This window comes from Brachyhypopomus gauderio, chromosome 3 (genome assembly GCF_052324685.1).
Source record: "Brachyhypopomus gauderio isolate BG-103 chromosome 3, BGAUD_0.2, whole genome shotgun sequence".
Classification (NCBI taxonomy): domain Eukaryota; kingdom Metazoa; phylum Chordata; class Actinopteri; order Gymnotiformes; family Hypopomidae; genus Brachyhypopomus; species Brachyhypopomus gauderio.
In genome coordinates this window covers 38847565-38866749 of record NC_135213.1, presented here as the reverse complement: position 1 = coordinate 38866749, position 19185 = coordinate 38847565, and the positions used below count along the sequence as shown (strand labels likewise).

At 49.0% G+C, this 19185-nt stretch overlaps 1 protein-coding gene across 1 annotated transcript; it reads right to left on the bottom strand.

Moving 5' to 3' along the window:
* Positions 1–348: 348 nt before the first annotated feature.
* niban2b (niban apoptosis regulator 2b) lies at positions 349–18826 on the bottom strand. The gene is made up of 14 exons (XM_076998235.1): positions 18448–18826; positions 12739–12869; positions 12153–12281; positions 11938–12043; positions 11552–11719; positions 7947–8062; positions 5882–5986; positions 5620–5782; positions 4396–4583; positions 4025–4180; positions 3167–3283; positions 2971–3078; positions 2748–2859; positions 349–2645 (listed from the first exon to the last, which is right to left on the bottom strand). The coding sequence occupies exons 1-14, from the start codon at positions 18500–18502 to the stop codon at positions 1621–1623; spliced, it is 2679 nt and encodes an 892-aa protein (XP_076854350.1). The 5' UTR covers positions 18503–18826; the 3' UTR covers positions 349–1620.
* Between the last annotated feature and the right edge of the window lie 359 nt (positions 18827–19185).

The following is a 19185-nucleotide window of genomic DNA, read 5'->3' as shown; positions in this document are numbered from 1 at the left end:
TTTAAGATGTCCTAGTTCAGGTTAATTTTCCATAACGTAGCCCATTAATTTAATGTTGTAAGCGAATAAATCAGTACAACGACATCAACAAACACCGAGCTGTCGTAAATAAATCTCAGTAACGATTTGTCCAAGAGTCAGCAGGGCTGTTATCTCTCTCGACCTCATTGTTGTACCGTGAACGACCCAAACGGCTGGTAGTTTAATGTGAAAGCTGAGCATATAAACCACTGTAATATTTCAGCCCTGTAGTACCGCTGGGTGAGATACTGCCCTCTGGTGGCCAAATGAAGGGATCAGCACAGCTGGGTGTTGAAGTGTATGGCAATAACGACCTGAAAGCGGAAATGACAAATCTAATCGATTTATTATCAAGAATTCTTAATGGAAAAGCAATGACGTGCATCAGGTAATAAATAAAAATAACTATATGCATAGAGAATTAAGTCAACACAGAATAAAACTAGTGGTAAAATGTTCAATTCAGCTAGTCTGAATGAAATTTAAGTCAGATTTAACTTAGTTTGAACATCAATAATTCTGATTGTCATTTCAGTTTGAAATAAAATAAAACCCCCCGACAACAGCTGTGGGTTTCACTACTGGTTCAGTGAACCAGGTGTTGGTCTTCATCACCAATCTGAAAAGCTTCTAACTTAACAGTTTGTCCCGAAAGACTGAAGGGTCTGCTCCGATCACCTCACGAGACGCACAGCAAACATGTTGACCACTGCATACCGCAGGGGAGTTGCCTGATATTTCTCACTGAAAATATAAGTCTCATGACTTTACATAAATAACAATGCAGCCAAAAAAAGAAGCACGTGATCAGGAGACACTTCAAGAGGACTTTTGTATGACCACCAAACAAATAACAGACAGGTTTTGCCTGTGTTCCTACAGTGTCTTCGGAGGAGATGAACTTTCGTTTGGGTACAATGAAAGATTACCATTTAACTAAATGCCAAAAAAGGATTATATGGTCTCGTTCACTTTGGTTATATCTTCAGGAAGACAAATATCAGTGTATTTTACAAAACGCGATCCAAATAAAAATGAAACAAAATTAAAAGGATCAGAAAAATGTTCAGTGTTTTCAGTTTGAATTCAAGCAAGGCAAAGATAGCAGGAAACACACACACACACACACACACACACACACACACACACACACACACACACACACACAATTAGGGCGTCATGAGGAAATATACCAGCATGGGTCAGTTATATAGCGTTAGTTTTACTGTCCAAACAGTTCTGTATTATTTTGCTATAGAGTATCAACACAACCTGTGTACACCTGTAAATAAATTGAAATGGAATAGAACCATGATATGAAGTGGAATGACACTAGACAGAAGTTATTATTCATAAGACAGAGCAAGGCTGGAGGTGACCTGAAATATGTGCCATAAAGTGAAATGTGATTTGGTAAAATTTGATATTCAAAAGATATGAATGCAAAAAAAAAAGACTCATCTGTCAGTGAGACTGTGTGTAAACAAAACAAAACAAACAAAAAAAAAACACCTTAAAAACCTCCCGTCACTTTTGCTAGCAGGTTAAAGAGCTAACGTGTGCTATAAAATGCAGAACTGTTTAGTTTTCTTTAGTGACCTAAGTTTGCACTTTCAGTGTGTCGTCATGGTTACCAGCATCCCCCGTTTCACAGTCACTTTGTTTCTCCTCGCCCATCTTTGTTGTTGCCGTGGCAGCCTGCAGCTCCTCCTCCTCAGCCACCTCATTGGCCGGTGACTGAAAGCCGCTGTCGTCGTGGCGAGGCAAGCCGGAGTGAGCGGCTGCTGGCTGGAGCTCCGAGCAGGTGTCTGAAGTATTTGCGGCGGTTTCGTGGTCGACCTCCTCTTGTGCCGTTTGTGTGAGTTCCTCCTCTGCTCCTGCGGGCGTCTGGACCTCCTCCGGGCCTGGAGGTGCTCGCTCGGCCTCCTGGATGGATGTGGGTGCGACGTGAACTTCCGTTTGACCTCCGGTTGGGGCGTCCACCTCCGTGGTGTTGACCGTCGTGGAGGGGACGTGCTCCGTATTCGGAGGAGGTGCGGGATCGGTGGGCTCAGGAGAACCTCCCTCTCCTCCCTGCTCATTCTCCGCCTCTTGCACGGCGTCCTCGATCTCCTGGATGGCGCTCTCGATGGCCAGTTTGCTCTCCGGGTCCTGAGGAGAGATCGGCTCGGCCTCTTGCGCACTTGTTTTGTCTTCTTTTATCGTGGTCCCGTTGGGTACAGCAGGCAGAGCCTCACTGGATTGCAGCCCGGTGACTTCCTGTTTGACCATGGCCTCCTTTTCGGGCATAGGAACGGGCGGAGCGACCGAGACGGTCTCCCCCTCCTCCTCGGGAATGTCGTCCACCCCCGGCACCTCCAGACAGGACTCGGGGAGTGCCGTGGCGACCCCGTCCTCCTGGATCATGGAGACCACCTGTTTCATCCTGCATCTCCTCCGGGCCTCCGCGTCCCCCTGATCACCTGGCGGTTCTGGGTCCACCTCCTCCTGCTCGCCCCCGTACTCCCCGGCCCAGTCGATGGGGGGGTTCTCCTCCAGCAGGTGCAGGTTGGGGTCACTGCTGGTCAGGACGATGCTGTCCCTATACAGGTTGTGCCTCCTTTGAACAGCGGCCTCCTTCACCGCTGAGAACGAGAGGTCAGAGTTCAGCAGAGAAGACAAAAAGCACCATCAACAAGCTCTGAAATCTCTGTGCACTGAGCTGCAGTTCTACCACTGTGTCTTACCCAACATGATGTCCTTCATAACCGTCTGAAGCACCACCTCCTCAAAGATGTTCTCAACGAGGATGAAGCGCGAGAAGTCTTCAAAGATGAGTTCTTGGAAACGAGAAAGATCCTGCGAACAGACGGGTTTACGTTCAGGCGCATCCCAGTATGGCTGTCCCATGATGCAATGGGGCACAATCCCCCGTGTGGGGCAAATCCACGGAACTTGTGAAGGTGGTACCGTGGAGAAGGATGGAGAGAGCTGCTTCAGCATGTAGGGGATGAAGATCTGGAGGAGGGCCTCTCTGAAGAACCTCTTACGCACGGTGCTACTGTCATAGTCAAACTTCTGCAGGCATAAAAGACATGAGACTCAAGCAGGGTAAAGGGTAAAGGTTAAAGGGTGTAACCTCTCTGCATGCTCCTCTCTGGCTCACCTTGATGACACGGTCCTGGCACCCCTGGATGGCCTTACACAGGTCGTCTGATCCCTCCTGGGCCTCCAGACTCTGGTGGAGCAGCTGCTCGAACGTGTACACCGCGTCGTCCATTTGCTGTGGCACACGAAACAAGGGGAACCACCATTAAGAGCCTTGTACGACTTCTCACAGTGCATTCTCAATGTTCACCAGCAGGGGGCGGTGAGCGGGCTTTTGTGAGTCTGTAATGATCCTGTCCACATAAAAAAAAGAGAAAAATGTCCTGGGCATGTTTAGTCTTGTCACCACGCCCTCTGCAGCGATACCAGTCTGTGAGAGAACTCCAGAACTCGTGTGTTCAGCTGTTTTGGATTCTCCACTGTGAAAAGCTTTTTAAAAAAAAAAAAAAAAAAAAAAAAAAAAAAAAAAAAAAAAAAAGGTCACAGAAGTGCTGATGCCTCTTGAATCTCTGGCCGGCAGGATTTCATTTGCTACTAGCAGAAACAAACGGGTTCGTTTTACTGACAGTACCTCTACGCCTCTGAAACCTCTCATGCCAGGCATGAGCAACACACATCTCCCCGCCACGCCCCCAGAACACACCCCCCCTCCCCCGGAACACACCCCCCTCCCCCCAAACACAACCCCCCCCCCCCCCCCCCCCCCCGCCCCGCCCCCAGAACACACCCCTCCCCCCAGCCCAATGGCAAAAAAAAAAAAAAAAAAGTCTTGGCAGTCAACAACAAACAGCCACACCTCCAAAATGGCTCTTTCAGCACTGATTAATCATCTCTCTTTCCCTCCGCCTGCACTATTGCATTTTTCCCCAGGGAACCAGGACGTTTTGGGCTTCGGGGTAACAGGGGCGAGACTCGCCTCTCTCATGAGGATCTGGGCCCTCTGGACGAACACGGACGGGCTGGTGACGTCGAACCTCTGCTGAAGACCCTCGAGACGTAGCTGCTCCACCTTCTCGTAGCAGGGCTGCATCTTCACGGGGTGGAAGGCCAGCATGGAGATCTTCTCCATGTGCTGGTGGACAGGAGGAAGGAGGATAGGAGACACAACAGCAGAGCTCTCAGAAGGGAAAACCTTCAGCAAGAAGAACTAAATTAAAGCGCGTGAGCAGACGGAATGCAGGTTTAACAGGTTCTGTTTACAGACATCTACACCCAAACATCATGTGGGGGGGGGGGGGGGACCGGTCCCATCACCAGGTGATGATCATGGCTGAGCAGACCCCTCACCTCTCCCAGTTTCTCCTTGCTGCCGCCGTTCAAGAGGTTCTTGCTCATGTCCACCAGCTCCCTGAAGAAGATGTCACGCACCTCGAAGAACCCTCGGCTGGTGGGCTCCATGAGGGCCTCCAAGATGGAGGAGATGTACGGCTCGATGCTCACCTTCAGGAGCTTCTCTGCTTTCGGATGTACCAGAACTGGAGATCAAAGCAGCACACCAAACACCAGGTTTATTTTACTCCAGGTTTAAGAAGCCTAAACCTCCAGACCCGTAATCTGGTTTCCGGTCCTGGATTGAACGGATTAGTAGCCTATGTTAGGAATTATCATCACACAAGCCTCCTAGTTATGGAAGAGTGGAAATTCTGTGGACCCTGAACCTTAAGGGCTGTAGTGCAAATACCCACGACCCATGAAGCTAATACAATATGCCAGATTTTGAATTCAAGGTCCAGAGTCAAGTCTCTGCATGAGGTGATTGATTTTATTTTTAGATTCCTCTATGGTAATGACATGCATGTATAATTCACATGTTCAACTCAATCGCATTATTACACAATACTTTGCTTTAGGCAATGACTCAATAGCCCGTTAATGATGCAAATTCAATAGAATTCTTACTGCAACCACCTAACTACCTAGAAATGTTTCTTCCCTGGTCATGCATAAATAAAACACCCTGGGCTTCAAGCCAAGCGGTTTTACTGTTTTCCAAGCAAGTCTGTAAAATGAGATCATTATCGCAACTCTGCTGGGAGAGCCCAGTGGAGAGACCCTTGACCTGAATTCCATGAAGACCCTTTAATCAGCAGAGTGGGCAGAGGAGAGACGGCGCATTTGGGCCGTGTACGCCTCAGAACTCAAAGTTTAGATGCACCACAGGTCACGCGTATCCCAGCATGCACAGCGGCTCAACTAAGGCTGCTCAGATCAGAGCTCTGCCTGCACGGTTTATCTGAGGTTTTCTGACACGCAGAGTGCCAAGAGGAACGCTCAGAGCTACACGTGGAATGCAGTCGGTCAGCCCAGTTTCGCTCAACGACGGCCAAGCATTTCACGTGTAAAAAAACTACAGAATGAACGCTCAGAAAATGCTGAAAAGATCATTTTAAAGACGTTCTGAACAGCGTCTAGGCCAACTGAAGAGGTGAGGAGTGTGTGTGTGTGTGTGTGTGTGTGTGTGTGTGTGTGTGTGTCTGTGTGTGTGTGTGTGTGTCTCCTCCATGGCACTACCTCTGATTTTACTGCTGACGTGCTCCTTGGAGGTAATGATCTGGTCCATGTCCGTGCGTATGGAAGCTTCCAGAGACGGGTGCTCAGCCTCACACCTCTGCACAATGGCCTCGTACTGCGTCTGCGTTTGACTCTGGACCAAACCGTACACCGCGTCCGAGATCTGCGCACACAAGCAGTGTTGAGATTAACTGGTAGTGAAAACCAACATTACAGGAGCGAGGGGAAAAGCACTGGGTCCAGTGTGAACGTCTTCTGCTACCAGAATCCAGCTTCTCTGTCTGTCGTGCAACTTCCCCTTCAGCCGTGGGCCAATCAGATCCCTCAGCTCGGACAGCAAGGTCTCCATCACCAAGTTAGCCAAGATCTGAAAGGACACAGGACACAGGAGTTGCATGAATGCAGACACAGACTTTTAAAGCTCTCGTTCAAACCCGTTCCAGTATTCCTTTAGATAATTGAAACTGCAGCTCAGATGCTACATACCAACGTGTGCAGCTATAGGCAACATGACTGATCTGGGATCAGCAAAGGTCACCCCAGAGAAGCTCAGCCCTATCTAGTGTGTTATCTAGTGGAGGTCTGGGGCAAAGAGGTCTCATTCCTACATACCTTGCAGACAGTAAAGAAAGTTGGAGAGACTGTGTGCAGGAACTCTGAAACCATACGAGACCTCCCATCTCAAACAACCAACAACCGCATGACAACAACCACAGCTACAGACACCTGGAGGACTGTAGCTCATTAACTCTGACCTGGGACGTCCCACCAAACGGCGTTACACATTAACTGATGTAAGGCAGAAAGGTGTGTAGACCACACATGAAGAACAACGTCCGTGGGCCCAATCTCCACCGGGGGAGAGGCCTTCCCTTCCTGGGTCAACCTCTCCATCTTTACATTTACTCTAATACTCAGGTCAAGAGGAGGTTTAGTCCTTCACGACACACACACACACACACACACACACACACACACACACACACACACACACACACACACACACACACACACACACACACACACAGAGACACAGCAGGGTTTCTGTTGAGGGCCCGTATGCACTCAGCCTTGTTCTAAACACCGAAAAATAACACTGCAAAATTTCCCGACAAACAGTGCAGGTGCAGGTGCAGGTGCAGGTGAGTGTGTGTGTGTGTGTGTGTGTGTGTGTGTGTGTGTGTTCTGACGATTGCAGGAAACACTCGGGTGGCCTGTGGCTCGTCACGTCTCCGACACACCCACAGAGCAAGAGCCAGCACGCCACAGCGGCCGCTAGCACGTTACGAAACGTCACTCGGCAGGGAAACGCAGCACTCGGGAGCCACGGAGGCACATGCGGCCCAGGCAGGGCACACGCGGCCCAGGCCGGGCCCGGGCGGTCCAGGACAGGCGCACGTGATGGTGAGAAACCGAACATTTGCTGGATTACACACAGCCATAAACTAAATAAATGTGAAACATTAACGTTGGAGTCAGAGATGAACTGTGACGCGCTGCTGAAACTCTGATTCACAGGATCAGGACCAACGGGTGTGTGATCATAGTGGGGCGTCATTTCACACAGCAAACCCAAACACACCTAAAAACAACCCCTCCTCATTCTGCCAGAGAAAACTGTGTGTGTGTGTGTGTGTGTGTACGCACACATCTGACCGTCTTAACCCCCCCCCCCCCTCCAAACTTACAGCAAGTACGGTAATGCTGTAGGGTTGTGTAAGGCAGTCCCATAGGTTATAAATAAACCCATGACGTCATGTGTGGCAGGGCTGGGGTGTCAGTATTGGATTGTGCCCCCACCTGGGGCAGAATGAGCTCAGAAGGAACTCTGAATGACTAACAGTAAGTTTCACTTCCCTTAACAAGACCGCCAGGGGCCCGAATGTACAATGTTGGAAACAAAGACCATATCAGGGTCGCGTTTGATAAAGGCCACGAGGGGAAACCAGTTTGGAGAGCAGGGCTATAGAATGGCATGAGCCCCACCCAAGCACGTCCAACAACAACCTTACCAGCCCCACGCCACAGGGGTAGCTGGGCCAAGTAAGGATTCCAAGGGCATTTATTTCCAAGATTATTATTAGGAAAACCTTCACTGCAGCTCCAGGGTTCTGGTCCATTCTTTTCTCTTCACTACACTACATACAGACATTTAATATGAACACACAGGCTGGGTATAATGTCCAACAGAGCAAGCCCGTTCCTTCGAGGACACTCTGAAGGGGACACACACAGACACAGTGGGACGTCTCCGTAGATGTGGACGCTCGACACGTAATCCACGGTACCCGTGACGGCCCAGTGTCTGCATGCGAGAGCCGTGATACCTGGGGTGGAGGTCCACACATCATCTCCCAGGTCCCGTATTGCCCGCGGGCCTGTCGGTAGAGTCGCACAGCGTCCGTGAAGGCTGGTGTCTGCACCTTACACTCCTCCGAGAGACCTGTGAAAGGATGGGGGGACAGAAACAGATGCTGGGGTCACTGGTCCAGGATCAGGGCGAGGGGACGAAATGCCCTGCAGGTCCGACACGTGTGTTGTTCATTTCCTGTTGCTCACTTCTCTATTGAAGACGTTTAGAGAAGCAGGAGAGATGATGTGTGAATTACTGAAAATGCTTTTAAAAAAATATAGATTGCATAATTTTCTGGCATGGTGATTTCTGAAGAAAACATCACCAAGGTTACCCAGGAAACTTCTAGAGGACAAGAGAGCATTTCTAAAACTAAACAAACGTAGGAGGCTGATAACTGTTCAGCTCATATATGGCACACGGTGCTGTATACAGACTGTGGAGTCAAATCTCCTGTTTCTCTGGGACACCAGAGCATGTGCATGGGTGGAGAGGGGGAGGGGCTTCTCACAAAGAGGGGAAGAGAGTTGGGGGGGGGGCAGGAAGTTCACCGCTCCACGTCTGAGTGCACACACATTTCAACAGGGTACAGTTAAGCCTTCTGTGGGCAAGAGGACAGAAAGGACAGAGAGGACAGGGAGGAGCGTCCACGTCCCTTTTTCTGAGGCACAGCTGCAAGACCGTGAACGACATGGTGCCCACTAGTGTAACGTTCCATAGTACGACATCACGTTGTGTTTGTGAACTAGCTATTGTGCTTTTGCCACAACACACTTTTTTTTTAAGGATCATACTTCTGCAAACTAAGCCAGACTTTCCTGCCTGCTGGCAAACATGACCACACCTCCTGGCCACGCCCTCCGCACCTCCTGGCCACGCCCTCCACACACCCACATGCCCACGGTTAACCGCTAAGGCACAGGGACTAGTTCAACCATTCCTTCAGCCTGGTTTTGCAGTTCCTGCCGGACAGCCCTTCTTCAAGGCGTATGCTCCCCGCCCCGCTGGGCATTAGCAGAGGGTTCGGCCCGCCTGGGCTGGATCTTATTACCTTTCTAGCAGTGGTCATGCGCTATTGCCTTTGTGACAATTAAACCATAGGGGCTCACAGAAAAACTTTGGCTCTGAAGCCAAACCCAAAATGGCTAGAACCTCCGTCTGACTCCACCTTGGAGTCTCCTGGCTGTACGACCGGTTCTAACGCAGCCCTAATCCCTCATGAATGCAGCCTAACCGAGCGCCCCGGGAAATTCACTGCCATCGAATACCAGACTTCACTTGGGAGACTAGAGCGGTCGGCTTGTGCAACAGTGAGGTGGCACAAACCTCCGACTGCAAACCAGCAGACAAACACCCCCAATCACCTCCACCAGCACACACACACACACACACACACACACACACACACACACACACACACACGGATGCAGCTACACATCTGGACTCGTTGGCTAGAGCTTGGAGTACCCTGGACTCTAATCCAGATTGGCTACTGGAAACCGGTCCTTCTGAACAGGGACAGTGTCCATCCACTGGACTGAGAGGTGGTTCTGGATTACTGGAGTGACGTTGAGCAGCACGAGAGTGCAAATGCCCCCCTGAGAATCTCACACACACACACACACACACACTTACTGACGTTCGAGTTAATAATCCTGGGAAAAACACCATTTGCATTGCGACACATCAAAGAGGTAGTTGCATCATTGGATGACACAGTAATAAGTGTCAATCATAAAAACAACCTAAACAGCACCATGGAGACAAGGAACGGGGGGGGGGGGGGGGGGGGGGGGGGCACGACATGTATACAGACAAACAAAGGGTTGCCTTTGTGCTGTTGTAAAACTGGTGGCTAAGAAAGATGACGTCGGCTCTGAAATATGCAAAGTCTAGTCAAGCGAGACACACCAAATAGTACCGAGGCCCAGTAGAGTGGGGAAAACAGGGCTAGTGGTCTGGAATGGTCACAAGCCTTTTCCTTCAGCCTCCCATGGGCCCAGAGAGGGGAGCTGCTCTGTGGTCTCGCCCACAGCGCCCCGGTGTGGTCAGATACGCTCCTGCAGCCCCCACTGACCCCCGCTGACCTTTGTTCCAGTGCTGCAGTGTCCGTGTGCAGCTTCCGATTGGTCGATCAACGGCGTTAAATCCCTCGGACGCTCGAAAGAGCGCCGGGCCTTGTTTGGGGAAAAATGTGTCCTTGTGTACAGCTTAGTCATGTTCACTCACACACACACACACACACACACACACACACACACACACACACACACGAGGATATCCTGGTCCTCTTCTCCTGGGTATGGCCTCCCTCCTCCCCCATGGTCTCTGTTCTAGGCAGATGCAGGCAGACCCAGCTGTGACTTCTCACAGGAATCTGGACTCCAGCAGAGACGGAGCGGCTGGATTTGATAGTCCTCTAAGCCACAAAGACAGAGAGGCTGTTCTCTTGCATTATTCTCTTCTGCAGATAGAGCAGATGTTGGAAACGTAATTACACCCAGGGAGGTCCAGACCTCTGGGCTTCCTCGAATGGCATAAACGAGAAATATGTACGCTGCCTGAGAACATAGAATAGTTCTAGTTATAATGCAGCGTAAACATGTTACTGCAAACATGTCGGTGAAAGTGAGTTTACAAAGAGCTGAAACGAACGAGACTTCCTGCTGGAGGAGACAGGTGTGGACTTGTTGGTCAGGACAGAGATCCCCTGAACAACAGGACCTGGGGGAAACCAGTCTGTGTGAACATCAAAGCCCTGAACTTAGGAGGTCAACATTTTCCGTCACCGTGTTTAAACAAGACCTATTAGGGGTGACCTATTAACCATGAAAAGCTCCATCCTCAATCTTTCAGATTGATTTTTCCATGCATCACAAAACAAAGAATATTACAAAAAAGAAATCTAGATGGATAATGTTCACGTTTATGGTGAGCAATACAAAATCAACATAAAACACACTTCCAGAAGTGATTTAGAGCTCAGCTGAACACAGACGGTGTTCATTTGGTTACTGGAAAAACAGCAAAGGTGACTGGAGTAAGGTCACACACACACACACACACACACACACACACACACACACACACACACACACACACACACACACACACACACACACACACACACCCACACCCCAAGGTGTACAGGTCTCCTTACAGACTCCCTCATAGCCCTGAGCTACTGAATCAGTTCTGTTCTCCTGCACGTAGAAGAACACCTTCCACCTTCTACCACACCCAAATCTCAGTTCATGTTTCATCTCTCCACAAACAGCTGTCAAAAAGTGCCGATTTTCGACATGTAACAAACTGATTAAATCAAAGCTGATGATGCCGATTATGGAATTACATAATCTGATGTGCAAAGCCACGGCGCAGGGCTGAATCTAAAGACTTTCACAAGACTCAAGTGAGAAGGACTGTGAGAGGTTGGGCCCAAGGTGAGCAGTGAGGACGGCAGAGGAGAACACCTCATACGGCCTCTGGTCCTCGCTTGGCACAGCGGACGGTCATAGCCGCTACGGTGGGCGGGACAGGGGGCGCGGGGGCGGAGCACGGCACGGGGGCGGGACTCACCATTGTTGGTGTGGCGGATGCAGTCCTGGAAGACGGCGTTCCACTTCTGCTGGTCCTTCTGGGAGCCGACACAGAAGTAGTGGTGTCGTGCGTACGGATGCCACAGGATGAGCGGGAACTGTGTGGCACACTTCAGGAAGGGAGAGCTGCTCACTTTGGCCTTCACGTCTGAGACACACACACACACACACACACACACACACACACACACACACGATCAGCTGTGCTACGAATCCTCCTTCAGAGAACAGCCTGTACCACAGCAGGGCACACGAGTGAAACTGCTTCTGTGGACCCTCATGTGGTACACCACACTAGCACACTGCTGTTCTCCTCACCCCTGGCTTCCACTCACACCCCCCCCCCCTCCTGTCCCCCCCTCTCACCAGGTAGACTGGAGTTCAGAAGCTCCAGGTAGCTCTCCATGGAGATCAACACCCTGTAGCCCGCACAGTTGATGGTTCCTTTTGGTTGAAGACCTCGGTCGTGAGCCTGACCAGAACAGACACACTTTAAATGCACTGTTAAAATCAACATGCACAAACATGCACAAACTTTACCAACGCCCACTACTCCAGATCTAGAAGGTTTACTCCCTCACCTGTTTGCTGTCATAGCAGCTGATGTTATAGGAGTTGGGGATGAAGAGAAAACGATTACGCCATTTTTTGTTTTCTTCCAAGTACTGGAAGAGCGTTCCGGAGAAGATGGACTTGTTGGCAAGCGGCACCTGTGGAGCATCAATGGACCACAATTAGGGTCAAATGCAACACAAGCCAGAGTTTGGACCGGTTCCAGAACTTCTCTGCTGAAGCTTCTGAAGATCATTATCCCTCAGGATACTGTATGGAGAGATGTTTGCTCTGGAGATACTTGAGATCTGACCTGTGTTTATTTAAGAATCCATCCACCCAAAAAGTAAGTGTAGAATGGGTGTGTGTGTTTTTCATCTGTTCACATGATGCGCGCACACACACACACACACACACACACACACACACACACACACACACACACACACACACAGAACTGAGAACCAGCTCTAATGAAGTAACAAGGCGTTAAAGCAGAGTGCAGAAACAATAGTGGAACCTGCAGAGATGCACAGGCGGAGAAACGCGCCCAGCGGGCGGAGAAACGCGCCCAGCGGGCGGAGAAACGTGCCCAGCGGGCGGAGGAGGTCTTACCTTGCGATGGAGTAACTGAGGCTGGGGCCCACCTCCTCCCTCCACGTCGTAGCGCACCTTGTTGAAGAGGGCGATGGCATACTGCTTCTCATAGAGGCGGCCAAACTCACCGAGCACCTCGCCCGTCCGTGCTGGGACACACACACACACACACACAATACATGAGAACAGACAAACGTCTCACTGAAGGGATGAACCAAGATCGTGAGCTGTTAAGAAAACTACAGACAATACTTTTACAGCACATTTCACACATGGTTCAAAGCACTTTAAGCCACATCTGTATTAAGAGTATTTCTGAAAGTACTTCCCAACACATGGCTCCATGCCATAGCAGACCACAACATTTTAAAGGTTTAAAAGCAGTATATATTCTGTGGTCATTAGTATTGTGAAGGTTTAGTCCACCAGAGTTAAACATTAACAGCTATTCACACTGTGCATTTTGTCTTATCAAAAAGGAGCAGATTGTAGTGTTTGAGCTGTGCTGCTTTAGACACAAGTGCACAACTGGGACAGGACGATCGTCAGCTCCAAACATCTCGTGTTTGTCCTCCTCAAAACGCCACATCGCAAAATTCACGTGTGCAAAGCTACAAGCCTGCATCCCGGACCTTACCCGAGCTGCGTGTGAACTCACTCTACAGAAGGTTGTAGACTCTGGCGGGAGCCGTGATGGTGAATATCTGTACTATTTGTTCAGAACGCGTTTAGAGAGTGAGAGAGGGGTGATGTTTGAAGGAGGGAGGAGGACCGGTGTGGACAACACGTAGCACAGATCTTAGTGTTCAGTCAAACATCGTCATTCTGCTCACGCTCACGACGAAGGTCACGTGGGTCACACTCCACAGGCGTCTCGGTGACTCGAGCCTTAACCAACCCAGAATGTGACAGCCAATAGCAAACAGGGGAAAACAAGAGGCGGGGCTAAAGCTGTGTTGATGTCACACAGGTCACTGTGGGTACGAGACGTGGAGTTGGTACTGAAGTACATGAAGGGGATTTGGGTAATTGACAGACACAGAAATCCAAATTAAATCCACATGACGTTGCCCTGCACGGACATTTGTTTACATTATGCACAGCATATATGACGTTCTGTCTGCACACAGAATGCAAAACCACAGAAAACAACAAATCTCCACACCACTCTAACTAAAAGACTTTGGCACGAGAGAGGATGTGTGGAGGAGTGATCACATTCTCTCCATCAGTCTGGAGAGTGTGATCAAGACGTCCCTTCAGACGTCTCCCGGTATTAAGGGAGAGAGGGAGCGAGTCTGTTCACACGGGCCAATCCACCTCTCGAGTCCACGCTCGCTGGTACATCTGCGTGGACCGTCCCCTCGTGAAGGAGTTCTGGAAGCGTTAGTGTGCGGCGATATTAAGACGTGAAATGATTGATTTGCTAATCGCTGCTACAGTTTTCAGGCAGGGCTGCTGTTCACTGGAGCCATGATTCATACAGAAGAGGCCTAACGTGAACCTGGAAGAAACGTAGACACAAATAAGAACTTAAGACAAAGGAAATCCTACACATAGCCTTATATGGCTTTGAGCTATGAACGTCGTCTGGTGGGGGGGGGGGGGGGGGTGTTCAGTAAGGGCGTTCACTGTTTGCGCATGCAGTAAGTATCCATCTTAAACAAACATCTCGAGTGAGTTGGAACCTCTAGTTCTCATACAACATCCCTCACCATCCACGCTCGAGGGGCCCACGCTCACAAAACACTCAACACCCTGGGTGAAGGGTGCTCAACACCCAACACTCAACACCCTGGGTGAAGGTGGGCCAAGCCCAACACCGTCTCCACACAGCTTTCATCTTCAGCGCGGGCCCATACGGAGCCAAACACGCCAGAGGCATCCCACGCTCCCTCCGTCCGCAGAACCACGCGGCCAGCGAGGTATGTGACTGTTGGCCGAGGACCAAGACGGACCCGTTTTACTGGGGCTTTTAAAAGAGGCCTGTGATGATGTTGCTTTAATACTGGATGATGGAGGACTTCAGTGACCGGTACCGGTCAAACACAGAGGAGAGGCGTCGCAGTACTGGAGGAAGGAGGCTTTGTTTATAGGTGGGTGTGCTTTACGTCTAATGATCCCAGATCAGTTCTGCAATTCCTCGTACTATTCAGAGTCGTGGTTCGGCCAAAGGAGCAGCTGATGGGAGAACTGAAGTGGGGTACGGGGGTCTCGGCAAGATACGCTGTACAGGGGGAGAGTAAAGGAGAACAAGGGGAGGAAGAAAGGAGAGAGACTGAAAAAGATCGAGAGGGAGAAAAAGATAACAAAAACAAAACAAAACTCCCCGAAGAGCCTGACCTGGTTCCAGAGATCCACAGAGAGCCGGTTCAGTTCTATAGGACGGGACCTTACAGGAGATCAACCTTCCAGAACCTTCAACGCTCCCTCATATACCACAACCAGTACATTTCAGTGTGTTAGGGCAAAAAACTTTGATATTCACAGAATACAGGTCATCCACCATAAAGAGTTTTAGATTTATTAACAAAGGCATTTCAGGGGACAAGCACAACAAACTATAGCTACGTTTAAAGGTTTTGGTCAACAATAAAGAGCTTTAAAATAAATAGTTCATGAACAAGGCCTCGGGATTGGGAGTGACCACAAGATATTGTGTGTGTGTGTGTGTGTGTGTGTGTATATATATATATAAACGTGTGTGTGTTTGCCTGTGCTTGTGATTCTGAGTCACAGAGTGACTGGGTTACTCATGATACTTGAGACTCTGTGACAGCCGCCATTTTCCTTTAATGAACAGCAAAAAAATCTAAACTGCATTACAGGGAACAGGCCCTGACCAGCCCTGGTGCTACGTTTACCAGACAGCGACTACTGGTGTATGTGACCAATGACCAACCATTCCTCCTAGTTCTGCTGGGCGCAGAGCAGCGTGGACAGGTCATCACACGTGGACTAGGCTGCTTTTCAAAGCCCCAAATTATCCCAAAACTTTCACTACTTCTCCATTGGTTAGAGGGATTTTTTTTTTTTTTTAAACACCCCACCCATCACACCCAGAATGGTGCTTCAATGTTAAAACTGTGTCTGCAGTGACCAGAGAGGTTAACAGGAATTTCTTCCTGTCATCATCTGGATTTGCTGAAGCTCAAAATGTTCTTCATGACTACTGCCTGGTCTGTGATCACGTTTTTAAAAATCATGACAGTGATTTTCACTACGACAGTGAAAATATCAGTGAATTCTGTAAACTCAGCATAAAGCAGAGCGCATAGAAGGAGACCAAAACAGAGCACAGAGTACAGGGATACCAGAGAGAGCAGAAAGAGACCCTAGAGACCCCAGGGGGGGTGGATGGACCAGAGAGACCCCACAGAGAGCAGAGACAGATAGGCAGAATAAGAACTCAAGTTGGATTATAAGGCCTTCTAGCTAACCACCCCAGACAGGATGATGCCTCTTTTGAACTGATTACAACACCATTCAATTACAGATTATTTTTACGGTCATAAAACACACCACATAGTACAAATACTTTATTTTCCATAAGGAATGCTGTGAAGTTGTAAGAAACGAATTAAATAGAACTCCTAAAACCTTCAGTGGGAGGAAAATGGCATTCTGTTCAAACATAATGACCTCAGACAAGTCTCAGAAATGGCTTCTTGTTTTCTGTTGTCTTCACATGATTGTTGTCTTGTTTAACTATTGTCTTCACATCATAACACCGCAGGTCCCCATATACCAAAATGTCAGGCATTATGAAGGTAACTACAGAAAAGTGTAGCAAGCTTTGGACAGCTATGAAGCAATTCTGGCATCAGATCGGGACAATCACCTGACAGAAAACTGCCATTTCCAAATCCCACGTGTGGGGGAATAGAGGCGTTCATATCTGTTCTCATCAGCGATTAGCCAACTGGTTTCATGAGCTGCTGTTTTCCTCACAGGCAACACTGTCCTTGTTTTCATGCAATTTGCTGAGCTCTCTGCCGCTAATTGTCCCGAGAGCCCCACCAGTGCTGAGCACACCAGCAAGTCAACATTTGACCTAGCAAACTTCCTTTCCACGCCAGTGCGCCGATTAATGATCACGCCATCCGGAGCGGCTTGCTTGTCTAGGACCTCGACTACTTTAATCCACAGACCGACTGATTACCTTTCCTTCTCTCTCATTCCTTCACAAACCATTTTCAAGATCAAAACAGAGAAGCTAACCCTTCTCACCATTCTTCTGACATTCCAACTCGATTTCCACAGACTGGCGAAGGAAGGAGTGTGTTTTGACTGACTTCCAGTGATTCAGTGGGTGACTAAGTCTTTGCTCACTGGTGAGAATCTCAGAGATGTCACACATGAACATAAAACACCCCCTCGCAAACGCTTTGACACTACAAAGAAGGGAGCAAGATAAGAAGGAAAAGGTTTGTTACAGGGTATGGTGTGTCACACATGGGGCCACATACTTTTAAGTTTGCATGCGGGGTGTGTGTGTGTGTGTGTGTGTGTGTGTGTGTGTGTGTGTGTGTGTGTGGTCTTGCCTCTTGAAACTAGCCCACCCTGCCCTGACTCTTCCCACAGGGGAACCCTAAAACATTTAGCCATGGGCCAAACAACATTCCACTGCAACTTTTCCTGTCAGAAATCTACTGCTCGACCCCTGACCGCTTAAACCGGAGAATTCCCTGCCACTGTAAAAGACTCCAGATTAGATTTGCCCAAGATTGTTGTGCTAAAATCTTTTTGTGGAAAGCAGCAAGTTTAGTTGCTACACAGGAAGTGTGGGTGTCTGTAAGATTACATGATCTCACTGGTCACGCATGGGACAATGATGCTGACATGGTCTTCCTCACAGTGTCTACACAAAACGCTTAATTCAGCTCGGAACTTTCACAGAAGTCCACCATGATCCGAATTGACGAAGGACAAGATGGCTTCAACAGAAGTATCCATACACACATCCTGACACACTCCTCACTTTCTATGAACGATTCCTGCATGCCTGACATTCCATATGTAAGACGTTAGGAAGGAAACCCCACGATCTGGAGCGCGTATCTCCACCCGTCCCCACCCTAAACCGCGCTCAGACCTTCTCGCTTCTCCACATCCTGGGCTGGAAGATTGCTGAAATGACAAATTACTTTATCGCGGTTTTCAATCAACGCTAAATTATTCATTCAGTTGTACTCTCGATCCAACTTGCAGTGTAGACAACTGGATATAAACCTAAATACTCAGAAACCAGATACAGCAATCAGCATCTGAGGAAATTGCATGGATTAAGTTCTTGAGGAGACAACCCAAAAACAACATTCCACCTCCTGTAAGCTTTCTGCCCCAAGACTGGGCGGTTCTGCCCCACTGGCAGTTATGTGACTAGACATTCCCGGAGCAGCTGGGACAGTCTCCACACGTTGGGCTGTTTTTGGGCTTTTAAACTCCGTTTCAGTGCAGTAACAGTAGCAGGAAACGGTGCGCCACGTCGCCGGATAAGAGCGCTGGGGAGACGGAACCGCACACGGGACTCAAGTGCGCTCCACGCCCCGAACCCGCCTCGGTGTCCAAACCCTCCAAAACACGGAAGATACACCGAAAGAAGTTCTTTGTTAGGTTTAAAAAGTAAAAACTGGTTTATCTGAACTTAAAGGAAGTACAATAAAACTCAAAGCTGTTAAAAGTGCGGAGACACGTCCTTCAGTCCAGGGTTGTGGAGGAACTCACCTGAGATCATCTCCCGTTTGCCCTCATCCAGGTGACTGGAGATTATATCCCCCATCGTGCCCAAACTCTTGTTCTTAATCCAGCGGTTCGGCGGACTGGTTGGTTCTGTTTGACGGGCACAGCTCAGACCTGTTAACTGCAGGGGTAACTACTTCTCCTGCTATAAGACACAAAGTCCATGGAGGCGCCTCCTCCCTCTTTAAACCAGCCCAATTCCTCCCGAACCGCGCGCGGAGATCTAACGACTGGAGCAAAGGGGGCGCGCGCACACCAGGGAGTAAACCACTAAAATAATAATGTGACTATGAGCTCCGTGAAGGTCCAGCACAAGGTCCAACACACCCTCACCGTGCAGGTTCTGGGTTTAATCTTCCAGAAGGCCAATGACTCTTGTAGGTGTGGCTTCTGCGAGAAAGGTGACCTCATCTATTAATCATGGGTGGGCCTTTATTTTAATACTAAAGATTACAGTGTTGACAATCAAATAAATTACGCATCTGTAATTAGAATAAAGATTTTTTTCCCCACAGTCCGTTAATGTAAATGTGTATTTTTCCTGCTCACATTTAAAACAATCTAATTCAGATGGCAAAGAGCACACTGGGTCACATAACTGGGTCACATAACATTCATTCCACGATTCGCGATTTGTTTTTGCAATGTATACGTTCTGACAGTTTACACAAGTCACAAAGTTTACAAGATATTTGTCAACTCAGTGACTACAAACGTTATATT

Excerpts from the sequence above, each read along its gene's own strand:
- niban2b (XM_076998235.1), bottom strand. The coding sequence starts at position 18,502 with ATGGGGGATATAATCTCCAGTCACCTGGATGAGGGCAAACGGGAGATG. Across the intron at positions 5,783-5,881 it reads GACAGAGAAGCTGGATTCTG|ATCTCGGACGCGGTGTACGG; the intron begins GTAGCAGAAGAC and ends TTGTGTGCGCAG. Across the intron at positions 2,860-2,970 it reads TCTCTCCATCCTTCTCCACG|GATCTTTCTCGTTTCCAAGA; the intron begins GTACCACCTTCA and ends GTCTGTTCGCAG.